The 13429-nt window shown below is 42.4% G+C and overlaps 1 protein-coding gene across 7 annotated transcripts in view; it reads left to right on the forward strand.

The window, feature by feature from the left end:
* LOC112235392 (glutaminase kidney isoform, mitochondrial-like) overlaps positions 1-13429 on the forward strand; it is a 63514-nt gene that overhangs the window by 28710 nt on the left and 21375 nt on the right. For 5 of the 7 annotated variants that reach the window (XM_042315713.1, XM_042315722.1, XM_042315729.1 and 2 more), the window contains exons 6-9: positions 902-1065; positions 4561-4619; positions 12388-12420; positions 12533-12591. In XM_042315713.1, the coding sequence (XP_042171647.1) occupies positions 902-1065; positions 4561-4619; positions 12388-12420; positions 12533-12591 (315 nt within the window). The remainder of the gene's footprint in view (positions 1-901; positions 1066-4560; positions 4620-12387; positions 12421-12532; positions 12592-13429) is intronic. The other 2 variants (XM_042315697.1, XM_042315707.1) reach the window with 1 other exon arrangement.

A 13429-nucleotide genomic window follows, 5' to 3' on the forward strand; every position in this document is an offset into this window, starting at 1 on the left:
AGGGGGTGTTAGTGTCGTTTACAGACATATAAAAACACACAATCTCTCTTTATGATGTTTGCTGTAGGATAGAAAGTCATAAAGATAACATTGGAATGAGGTGTTTTGTTTATGTTCGGTTTTTACGATTTACAGCATGTTGAAACACCATGATGCACTAAATTCGGAGGGGCAGCTATCTGGATGCCCCTTAGCAGCTCTCCTTTTCTTTCTCTGTCGTTCTTACTGTCTTTATCCGTCTTATCTATTCCCCCTCTCTCTTTCAACCTACCTCTTCCTCTCAGTTTCTCTATTTCTGCTCTTCATCTCTCTTTCCTTCTACCCTGTCTTCTTTTTGTTCCGTCTGTACTCCATCCACCACAGTCTTTCTCCCTGTACCTCGTTTTCACTTTCTTCCACCCCCTTCTGAGCTTCTCACTTTTCTGTGTCTCCTCTCCCCGTCTCCTTTAATGACGGCCCATGAGTGACGATGTCTGGTCATAGTGACCTTCTGTAACAATATGTTTACTCGCTCACGCCTCTCCCACTTGATTATACGGTGTTGACAGAGCCATCATGCGCTCCAGATATTGCACACTGCTTTAGTGTTCAGCCGCAACAAGAAAATCTCCCCAGTTGAATAGTTCCTGCATGCACACAGCGGTTCTTGGCAGAGTTGAAGCCAATATCTGCATTGAAATGATATTTTTATGAACAATTTCTAACTGTCCTCAAGCCGTTCTTGTGATATCAGTGTTATTATTACCTTAACAAAGCTTCTCTCACATCAGTTTATCATGTGACGTGATGACACGTAAAGTCAAATAAGGTGAATCTGGTTTGTGATGTGTAGGAGGTCTTAAAGAACCGGGAAGTGGGACTGGATTAACCTGTACTTAAGCCTGCTTTTGTTTCTCCTCAGACACACGGTAGGCGACACCAAGGTCCCCTTCTGCTTGCAGTCGTGTGTGAAGCCGCTGAAGTACGCCATCGCGGTGCACGACCACGGCACCGAGTACGTGCACCGCTTCATCGGGAAGGAGCCCAGCGGCCTGCGCTTCAACAAGCTCTTCCTGGACGAGGACGGTGAGCTGTTTCTCAGAGCTGATCCTGCTGGGGCACAGAATTAGACTAGAATGACCAGAATGGGGAAAGCCCCTCAGATCATGCCAGGGACCAGTTTGAATCCAAATCACAATAATGTTGAATCCAGATCACACCGTTAAATTCTGTATCCCTGTCATCAAATGTTATTTCAAATCAATACAGGTCAGGTAAATAGGCAGGTACAGCATCACTGTGTCGAAGTGGACTGTTTTTTTCCCCCACCTGTGTCCAGACATCTAAAATAAATAAAAACTGTATTTTTCTGAGCAGTATGACATAGCTAGATCAACGTACGCCATAGCCGCTTTGCCTTTGAATGCCCCTGTCCTCTCGCCATCCCCTTTGTTTGATTGTTTTACCTCTTAAGTGCTTTTGATGAAGAGCCCACAAGTGATGTCTCTTTCTCCAGTCCCCTCTGTCTACACATCGATGCCTCGAGCGTCATCATCCATCCAACACGGTTATAGATGCCACTGCTTTCTAACTGCTCTCCAGCTGATGACGCATCCACCGCGGAATACAAGGCGGGCTGATTGGTTGTAAATGTTGACATTAAAAAGAGTGGGGAGAGGCCCTTACTTGCACCACACCAACCCCAACCGTCTTAGTCTATGTTCAATCCAACTTGGCCTTTCGGCAACTGTTGCTATGGCGATGATGAAACTTGAATGATTCAGAGGTCATTCCCTCCCTCTGCTCAGTAGGGGTGGGCTGACGTATGATGAGGAGTCGGGTCTCACACAGTGTCCCCCTGCTTGCTTTTCCACCTATGATTCTACATCTTGCTCCCTCTCAGAATACCAATAGAAAGATCAATGGTGACCCAGGAATAGAAGAGAACCTGTCAAGAGTCCCAAAGGGTTGTGTGTGTGTGTGTGTGTGTGTGTCCAAGCTGGCTGTACGGAAACCTCAATGTTTTTTCCTACACACACATTTATGTAGTCAAAGTAAAGGTGACCTTCATTCCCTCAACACATTTGACTACCAAATGGAGGATACGTTTCACTGTCCTCCTCACCCCAAGAAATAGGATATGCCTATGCTGGTAAATCAGAGCAAACGATAACTATACATTTGTATTGGATATGTTCCGGGGTTACCTCCTCCATTTCAATACATTTTCTCCCATTTTAGTTCCTACTGAAATTGACAACTCTGTTAAATTTGCGCGCGTCATAAAGATACAGTATGTAATGACGTGCCGTCAGAAAGTATTAACATCCTTGACTTTTTCCATATTTTGTGTTATAGCCTGATTTTTTAAAAATTATTATTTCAAAATGAAAAGCTGAAATGTCTTGAGTCAGTAAGTAATCAACCCCTTTGTTATGGCAAGCCTAAATAAGTTCAGGAATAAAAATGTGCTTAACAAGTCACATAATAAGTTCCATGGACTCACTCTGTGTCCAATAATAGTGTTTTAAAATGTTTTTTTTTACTACTTCACCTCTGTACCCCACACACACAATTATCTGTAAGGTCCCGCAGTGAATTTCAAACACAGATTCAACCACAAAGACTAGGGAGGTTTTCAAATGCTTCACAAAGAAGGACACCTATTACATAAATTGAATATCCCTTTGAGCATACTGAGGTTATTAATTATACTTTGGATGCTGTATCAATACACCCAGTCATAACAAAGATACAGACATCCTTCTTAACTCAGTTGCCGGAGAGGAAGAAAACCGCTTAGGGATTTCACCATGAGGCCAATGGTGACTTTAAAATGGTTACAGAGTTTAATGGCTGTGATAGGATAAAAGTGAAGATGGATCAACAACATTGTAGTTACTCCACAATACTAACCTAATTGACAGAGGGTAAAGAAGGGAGCCTGTGCATAAATCAAATATTCCTAAAAAATGCATCCTGTTTGCAACACGGCTCTATAGTAAAACTGTTAGAAAAAATGGAGCAAAGCAATTTAGAATTTTGTATTCAGGACAAAAGGTTATGTTTGGGGCAATTCCAATACAACATTTTACAGAGTACCACTCTCCATATTTTCAAGCATAGTGGTGGCTGCATCATGTTATGGGTGTGCTTGTAATCGTTAAGGACTGGGGAGCTTTTCAGTAGCAAAATTTTAAAGGAAAGTCTGCTTTCCACCAGACATGGAGATTAAGTCACCTTTCAGCAGGACAATAACCTAAAACACAAGGCCAAATGTACACTGAAGTTGCTTACCAAGTAGACATTGAATGTTCCTGAGTGGCTGAGTTAGTTTTGACTTAAATCTAATTGAACATCTATTGCGAGACCTACAAATGGTTGTCTAGCAATGATCAACAATCAATTTGACAGAGCTTGAAGAATTTTGAAAAGATGTGCAAATATTGCACAATCCAGGTGTGGAAAGCTCTTAGAGACCTTACCCAGAAAGATTCACTGCTGTAATTGCTGACAAAGGTGCTTCTACAAAGTATTGACTCAATGTTTCTTTATTTCATTCTCAATACATTTGCAACATTTTCAACAACAAAAAATGTACTTTGTCATTATGGGGTGTTGTGTGTAGATGGGTGATAAAAATATAAATTGTATCCATTTTTAATTCGCACTGTAACAACAAAATGTGGAGTAAGTCTAGGGGTATGAGTACTTTCTGAAGGCACTAACCGTCTCAGGGTTGCGTTCAGTCACTGAAACCCCATAATCCTTAGTGCTGGTGCACATCTGAGTAGCAATCTGGGCCCATATCCTCAAAACTTCTCAGAGTAAGAGTGCTGATCTATGATCAGTTTAGCCTTTTAGATCATAATAAATCAAATCAAAATTTATTTTTTATATGGACAGATCCTAGATCAGGACTCCTACTTTCAGACACTTTGTGGATACGGGCCCTAGTCTTTATCATCCCCTGTCTGCGTGGGCCATGTGCCACTGTTCTCAGAATCCCCTGGTGGAGGTGCCAGGATAGCTGTGTCAATTTGGTGACCGTTATGTAAGTAGGTTAAGACTCACTGCAGCGAGAGAAGTAGCCTTGACATTTGGACGTTGAGCAGGACCCAGATCATTTTGTTTGTTTAGTGTTCATTTCACTTTGCCCCTAACCCTGACAAATCTCATTAGTATCTAAGTAGTCGGAGAGAAAGTGTTTGTCTGTCATGTTTGAATAACAAACCTGATTGATTCAAGTGCAGGCTTGCATCTGTTCTCAGTGCTCTATGCCAAATGACATTTGCATATCCATTTCATTACAATACATTTAAAAAAGGGTTGCTAAATTATTAGTGGATTGTCTAGTGTTGAAAGTGGTCTGTGTTTTGATATGGTTCTAGGAATTTGTATGTCATTTTTACAATGAAAGCCACGTCACTCCAACATTCTTCGTAGCAAGCATTTATAACCAATACCGTAGTACATTTTTGAAAAGGCTCTGCAAGGAATCATTCCCACTCTAGGTCTTTGAGATTTGTAATCAATATTTTAAGTTGGTATATATTTTTTTTCCATTTTTTTTTATTCCAGATAAGCCTCACAACCCCATGGTGAACGCCGGCGCTATTGTTTGCACCTCATTGATAAAGGTATGAATCCACTTGTGTTTCTGTGTATTTTTACTGTCTGTCTCATTCATAGTTCATACCAATGACCTCCGGCCCAGATAAGGTAAATTTGCCTTGTTCGCTCTGTGCCAGCGTCGATATTTGACGAGCGCCGCGATTTAACACAGGGGTCTTCAACCTTTTCTTGCCCAGGGGCCCCAGTCATGGCACACTGGCGACCCAGGGACCCCATCATATGTTGGCAATTAGGTCAATGGTAATGGCAGGGAGAAGTAATCAACATTTTAAATTAATAGATTTGGTAGATTTGTTTTTCTCTTTTTTTTACTGTAGGTATGTACAAAATTAGCTTATTCTGTTATTGCTTGCAATATTGATAAAAACAGAGTCCGGGTCAGTGTGGTAGACAGATAACGTTTGGAAAGCCTCAAGGGGGTTAACCTAGTTTGTCATCATCATCTTGTTTGTCTGAGAGAACACCTCTCGACTTAATAGAGGCATGAAGTCGACTGCTAGGTGACTGCCATGCCGATTAAGGCCTGTCGTAATTCTCCCTGAGAGGGATTTAGGGCAGCCACACTGGGACATGATTTTGCCGCCCCCGGTGATAATAACCTGGATGGACAAACAAAGACACACACAGACAGAAAGGCAGACACACACACACACAAACAGATGAAGCTATGTCAGAGAGATCATGGAGCACTTTAGCTGAGCCCGCCAAGCAGGGTTTCCGTTAGTAAAATGTGGCACTGGACATTTGCCTGGCAGCATTTCAATTTATCAGACCCGTATGAATTGGGTTCGTAACTTGGTTAGGCCGTCCACCCACGGTGCTCGGAAGTACAGAAATCCCATTTAGATTAGGGTAATCTTAACAGAACATGCAAAGACGTGCATCCATACCGAATTCCGATGCGCACTTTGAAGATGTTAGAGTAACTATCCACATGTACTTTTCCTCAGCCAACAAGACAAGTAACGAACAGTCAAATCACTAGTCTATGTCAATCTACTATCCCCTATAGTAGAAAAGTTGACCTATTTTATTGGTCAGCTTGGCGAGAAAGAAATAGCCTATTCCAAACAGACTCTGGGACAGTTGTGGGACTATAGATCCCAAAGTAAGTAGGCTACATAAAACAACGTTAAAAAGCAATGAGGCTGATACAACCGATCAGAACATTTAGCTGAAAATGTTGATCAACTATTATATCTTCACATTATAAGTGTAGCAATGCAGACAAGGCAGTAGGCTAGGTGTGGATGTTCATCCCATAATACAATCAGTGGGAAACCACAAAGAGGACAATATCCATTAGAAATTTAGAAAGAGGGGAGATCTAAAGATGCAAAGACTACCAATAGCACACGAGAGAAATAGAGAAATAGGCTACTGCTTTCAGTGGCATATGGAAGACTTCCAAATGCCATGCATATGGTCGGATTCATAATATGTAGTAAAATGTTCAGGTTTCAAACAATTAAGTACATGTTTTCAAAATGCATACTGCCTCCAGCTCATTGCAAAGTAGTGTGACGCGTGAATGAAACCTGCTTTCTGTTACCTATGCACAGGCGAAATAAGAAGCGTGCTTCAATTTCTAGTTGAGAAATAATAATAGTAACTCATTTTAATAGGTGATTGCCTTTTTAGAATTGTTACGCAATGATTGGGTTTATAAAAGCACCTTTCACTCCAGCAGCAAGGAAAGAGCTGTTTGAGGACCGAGAGCAGCAACTCTCGTGCTGTCTGACAGATTTTTCACTCAAAGGCGCTGTATGATTTGCGTGTGTGATAAATAAGATGCATAACGAGTTTACTCGCGCACCAATTGAATTCCACTAAATAAGCATGACTTGTCAAATATATTTCAAAAGCCGCTAAGGTTATTCCATCTACTTGTTTGGTTCACTCTCTTTTCTTCAAGGAAACAATATTTCCTCTTTTAAACGGGCATTGATCCTGAGCTGATCAATCGGAGAAGCTAGTGCTAGCTTTTGGTGTCCCTCGAAGAGGTTTGCTATACTATTACAAAAAAAGACACTAGGAACCTTAAATGATACTTCAGCTGTCCCCAAAGGATAACCCTTTTTGGTTCTAGGTAGAATCCTTTTGGGTTCCATGTAAAACCCTTTCCGCAGAGGGTTCTACATGAAACACCAAATATAGGTTTCTCCTATGGGGACAGCCGAAGAACTCTTGGAACTCTTTTATTTTTTCTAGTCATTAGCTTAACCCCAGGCTTCTGTGCCTCTCCACACCTGTCTAGACCTAATAAACTGTCTCTCATCTTCTCACTGTTGTCGTCTCTCGACTCCTGAGGACAGGAGGATGTCACCCCATCTGTCTCTGCTCTTTGGAGAGGATGGACCAATAGGAACAGAGTAAACACAAACATCACAGACGTGATTGTTTGTTCTCGTTGCTTGTTGAGACTCGTTGAACATTAATATGAGGCTTGTTTTGTTGTGGAATTGACCTTTGTTCTCTCTGAGAACTAGGCTACTTTTTCTGGGACTACTATTTCTGGGACACGTATGTTGTTTGGTCTGATCTGTTTGTACAGTTTCCCCGTCTCCTATGGTCATTGGCGTAACAACACAAACAGATCTGGGAGCACGCTTGTTGTTGACCCGCCACTCGCTGTCAGAAAGAGTCTGGGTAGCCATTTGATTAGCTGTTCATGAGTCGTATTGCTTGGGAGTAGAAGCTGTCGATGAGAATGGGGGGACATGCTCGGTCCTCCTTTTACAATCGTCCACAATCAGATCTTTGTCTCGATCACGTTGAGAGAGAGGTTGTTATCCTGGCACCACACTGTCAGGTCTCTGACCTCCTCCCTATAGGCCGTCTCATCGTTGTCGGTGATCAGGCCTACCGCTGTTGTGTCATCGGCAAACTTAATGATGTTGGCGTCGTGCCTGGCCTTGCAGTCATGAGTGAACAAGGAGTACAGGAGGGGACTGAGCATGCACCCCCGAGGGGCACCATGTTTTGGATCAGCGTGGCGGATGTGTTGTTACCTACCCTTACCACCTGGTGGCCTGCCAGGAAGTCCAGGATCCAGTTGCAGAGGGAGGTGTTTAGTCCCAGGGTCCTTAGCTAAGTGATGAGCTTTGAGGGCACTATGGTGTTGAACGCTGAGCTGTAGTCAATGAATAGCATTCTCACATAGGTGTTCCTTTTGTCCATGTGGGAAAGGGCAGTGTGGAGTACATAGAGAGTGCATCATCTGTGGATCTGTTGGGGCGGTATGCAAATTGGAGGTGGTCTAGGGTTTCTGGGATAATGGTGTTGATGTGAGCCATGACCAGCCTTTCAAAGCACTTCATGGCTACAGACGTGAGTGCTTCAGTCAGTAGTCATTTAGGCAGGTTACCTTAGTATTCTTGGGCACAGGGACTGTGGTGGACTGCTTGAAACATGTTGGTATTAAAGACTCAGTCAGTGACAGGTTGAAAATGTCAGTGAAGACACTTGTCAGCGCATGCTTGAAGTACATGTCCTGGTATTCCGTCTGGCCCTGCGGCCTTGTGAATGATGACCTGTTTAAAGGTCTTACTCACATCGGCTACGGAGAGCGTGATCATCAGCTGTCCGGGACAGCTGATGCTCTCATATGCATGCTTCAGTGTTGCTTGCCCCGAAGCGAGCTTCAAAGTCATTTAGTTTGTCTGGTACACTCGTGTCACTGGGAAGATCGCAGCTGTGCTTCCCTTTTGTAGTCTGTAATATTTTTCAAGCCCTGCCACATCCGACGAGCGTCGGAGCCGGTGTAGTATGATTCGATCTGAGGTCTGTACTGACGCTTTCCTTTTTTGATGGTTCGTCGGAGGGCGTAGAGGGATTTCTTATAAGAGTCCCATTCCTGGAAAGCGGTAGCTCTACCCCTTACCTCAGTGCGGCTGTTGCCTGGTTGGGGTATGTACGTACGGCCACTGTGGGGACGACGTCATCGATGCACTTATTTATGAAGCCAGTGACTGATGTGGTGTACTCCTCAATGCCATCTGATGAATCCCGGGAACATATTTCAGTCTGGGCTAGCAAAACAGTCCTGTAGCTTAGCATCTGTGTCATCTGACCACTTCCGTATTGAGCGAGTCACTGTTACTGCCTGCTTTCGGAATCAGGAGGATAGAGATATGGTCAGATTTGCCAAATGGAGGGAGAGCTTTTTATGCATCTCTGTGTGTGGAGTATAGGTGGTCTAGAGTTATGTATAATTTTTATTTTATTTGATCTGATTGCACATGTTCACATACTGGTAGAAAATAGGTAAACCGAATTTAAGTTTCCCTGCATTAAAGTCCCCTGCCATTAGGAGCGCCTCCTCTGGATGTGTATTTTCTTGTTTGCTTATGGCCTTATGCAGCTCTTTGAGTGCAGTCTTGGAGCCAGCATCAGTTTGTGGTGGTAAATAGAGAGCTACGACAAATATAGATAAACTCTCTTGGTAAATAGTGTGGTCTACAGCTTCTCATGAGATACTCTACCTCAGGCGAGAAAAATCTTGAGACTTCCTTAATATTAGATTTCTAGATGTTTTTTACAAATAGACACAGACCATGTCTTACCGGAGGCAGCTGTTCTATCTTGCCAATGCACTGAACCCAGCCAGCTCTGTTATTCATGTCGTCGTTCAGCCACGACTCTGTGAAAAATAAGATATTACAGTTTTTAATGTCCTGTTGGTAGGATGGTCTTGATCGAAGCGCATCCATTTTATTATCCAATGATTGCACGTTGGCCAATAGAACTGATAGAAGAGGTAGATTACCCACTCGCCTTCGGACCCTTACAAGGCAGCCTGACCTACGTCCCCGATATCTCTCTCTCCTTCATCGAATGACAGGGATTTGGGCCTTTTCGGGTGCCTGAAGTAAATCCTTTTGCGTCTGATTCGTTAAAGAAAAAATGTTTGTCCAGTATGAGCAGAGTAATCGCTGTCCTGATACCCAGAAGCTCTTTTCGGTCATAAGAAACGGTGGCAGAAACATTATGTGCACAATTGGTCAAGCCTCCGGCGCCATCTCTTGAAGCAACTCATCCATTATACTGACCCCCCCCTTTCGTTGAAATATTATGCACCAGATGATAAACAGATGGAGATGTCCATTACATTCCCAAGTGCCAGTGTATGTCCTTCCAGACTTTGTCTATGGAAATCGAGACTCGCATGTTGGCCTACCAAGCAGCTAAGTGTATACAGAGTATGCACACACACCCACGGAGGGGCTACATCTTCACATACCTCTACATGGAAACAGGAGCACACACACCACATACTGTACACACACACACACACACACACACACACACACACACTGAAAGGTATATGTTTCTATCGGGTTAAGCCACGCATGGAGTTGATTTGAAAGGTGTTGTGTTACCCTGTCTGGGTGTCCATTTTATTCCCATGTGAGTTTTCCACAACATTACACAGGCACTGCGAATAGAACATCTACTCCTGAGCAAGCTGCATTCTCCTCCATTCATTGACAGGTTCATATAATGGGTGGGTTCTTTCTGTTCGTACATTTTGTCCGTGAAACGTCAAAATCCAGTGGTTTTGTCTTTACTTGTTGTCTGTGTCAGTTAATAGTTAATAGAACTATGTCTGTGTCCCTCTCAATGCCCTGTCTCCCTCAGTATGTACCCGCATGTGCGTCATATAGCATAGTGTTGAGCTGATTATCCCACTCACAGCAAATATGTTGGGCTTACACACCCCACTGTGTGTCCATGACAACGCCACCGGGGCCACACCCCGACTATGTAACCATGGTTTTGATGGCTTCTTGTGTCTTTTTTGTGTGTATGTTGTTGCATATTTTGCAGACTTAGGAACTGTGGGATATTATGACCACCGCTGCCATGTCGTTGGTAAATTACGTTGGTAATTCTTCTTCCTTTTCTCCCTCCCCCCACCATCCCCACTCATTGCACAAGCCCGGATAGAATAGATGCATCTCTGTCAACATACCACTGTCATTTTTTGTTTGACTTGGTTATGTGTACCAATACATATGTTAGAAGGCTGCCTGGAAGCAAAGTATTTTTCTCTGAATATATGAAGCAGGTTGAGTTCAATAGTCAATAGACATGCATGCCTTTTCTTTTCTTTTTTGACCATGTCTAGCAAAGCCAGTAATAGCAAAGAAATATGAGCATACTAGATCAAGTGACACGGAATATTGTTTTTTCCTCCCTTTGCGTCTCTCTTTGCTCCCTCTCTACCTCCTGCTCTTCTGTTTAGTCTCCCAGGCGATCAACACTCCATGCTAATAAGCCCTCCTGATCCCCAGAGCTGTTCACAGGACACGTGTTAGCCTATAATGCATACACACTGCACGGCACGGCAATAAAATAAGTGTTAAATAGGGCTGTGACGGACATGGAATTTTGGATGAAAATAATTTGGACAGCCAAATGACTGCAGTCTCTCTGTAATAACCGTTCAAATAGGAAGTGTGATTTGTTGATTCAACTGACATTACATGAAATACATTCCATTGCATGAGCCACATTTTAAAGCTGCAATATGTAAGCTTTTGGGCAACCCTACCAAATTCATAAAGAAGTGCTAGATCTGTGCTTCTGTGACTTATTTCTTTGCTTCCCGTTCTTAAGTTTTGTTTTTGCGTCTTTTACTATACACTATATTTGCTTGTTTTGTCACATATAAACTGAAATTAGGAGAATGATTAGAATTTTAGCAATCAGGAAATGGCAGAGCGACTTTTGCATAGTGCATCTTTAACATCAATTCAATGAACATTCTACATTACCATGAAAATTATTGCGTCACAATACCAGGCAGCTATTACGAGTGTACCCATGAGTTTACCAGGCAAATAGGTTATCAATAAAACGCCACAATATGGTGCCGAGTGTACAATTTGGCTGCTCGGGTGAAAGGAAACCCCAGGCTCCTCTAAAACCATTGACAGGTAGCTACGTGCCACTTTCAAAGGATTGTTAAATAAATGTTGCAACTGTTTTGGTTTTAATATCACCTGTTGAAGAGCATTTGAGAACTACTCATTTCCGATTATTCCATGCAGAACAATTGCGCACATTTATCTCTATCAGAGTTATGCAAGTATGACCTATTGCCAAGGTTAGATGTTCCAAGCACATTTATTCATTGTCTGCTACAACACCTTTCTTGCTTCAGCAAGGGGCAAAAAAGTTTCATGTTAAGAGTCCATGTTATGGCAGAAACGGACACAACCTGCACGAATGCCCAGCCGTCCCGGCTTCAGTCAGCTGTTTGTTCCCCCTCAAAATATTTAAAGAATGTGTATATATATTCTATTTTTTTAATGGTTATGATGGTTATTCTTCATCCATAACCATTGGTTATATGGTAACCATGACCGTCGGTTATATGTAATTGTGCCAGCCCTAGTGTTACATTTATATACAAAATGTGATTATGATGGATCATCTCCTTTAATTTGATTCCAACCAAAGCCCACGCATTAACTGTCTTTTTGTGTCTATTAACTCTATAAATTCATTATACTTCTCTCTGTAACTATTTAACACCCTTCAGATTCTCTTCATCCATGTTGAATTGTGTATGTTTGTCTAGGTTTCACCGAAGCTCAGTTAACTTTGCATTTATAATGCATCAAACTGATCATATTTTTAGTTTTTGTGTATGACAGTATTATTATTTAAGCCAAGGCTTGTGTTTTCTTGCTACTTTCATTCTGCTGTAAATATTTTCTCTTTGTCCAACAAACTTGACTTAATACCTTTTCTATTACTTTTCAGCAGGGAGCGAGCAATGCTGAGAAGTTTGACTATGTAAGTTTAATACCGCATTTTGTGCATTGTGGCAGCTGTTTGGAGTTGTATTGGGTATTTTGTAATATATGTTAGAAAAAAAGTTTAACTGACTCCGTTGTTTCATTTCCAGGTCATGAACTTCCTGAATAAGATGGCAGGGAATGAGTATGTAGGCTTCAGCAATGCCACGTAAGTAGAGAGTGGCACCCTATTCCCTACAGTGCATTCAGACTCCTTGACTTATTCCACATTTTGTTAAGTTACAGCCGTATTCCAAAATGTATTTTTTTTTTTAAATCCCCTCAATTTACACATAATACCCCATAATGACAAAGCAAAAACTGATTGTTAGAAATGTTTGCACATTTATTACAAATAAAATGCATTACTGAAATATCACATTTACATAAGTATTCAGACCCTTTACTCAGTACTTTGTTGAAACACTTGGCAGCAATTACAGCCTTGAGTCTTCTTGGGTATGAAGCTGCAAGCTTGGCACACCTGTATTTGGGGAGTTTCTCCCATTCTTCTCTGCAGATCCTCTCACGGTCTGTCAGGTTAGATGGGGAGCGTCGCTGCACAGCTAGTTTCAGGTCTCTCAAGAGAAGTTTGACGGTGTTCAAGTCCGGGCTCTGGCTAGGCCACTCAAGGGCATTCAGAGACCTGTCCCGAATCTACTCCTGCATTTTGTTGGCTATGTGCTTAGGGTCGTTGTCCTGTTGGTAGGTGAACCTTCGCCCCAGTATGAGGGAGCAGGTTCTCATCAAGGATCTCTCTGGACTTTGCCCTGTTCATCTTTCCCTCAATCCTAACTAGTCTCCCAGTCCCTGCCTCTGAAAAACATTCCCACAGCATGATGCTGAAACCACCATACTTTACCGTAGAGATGGTGCCAGGTTTCCTTCAGACGTGACGCATTGCATTCAGGTCAAAAATGCCAATCTTGGTTTCATCATACCAGAGGATCTTGTTTTTCATGGCCTGCGAGCCCTTTAAGTGCCTTTGGGCAAACTCCAAGCAGCCT

This window comes from Oncorhynchus tshawytscha, linkage group LG03 (assembly GCF_018296145.1).
Source record: "Oncorhynchus tshawytscha isolate Ot180627B linkage group LG03, Otsh_v2.0, whole genome shotgun sequence".
In the NCBI taxonomy this organism is placed as follows: domain Eukaryota; kingdom Metazoa; phylum Chordata; class Actinopteri; order Salmoniformes; family Salmonidae; genus Oncorhynchus; species Oncorhynchus tshawytscha.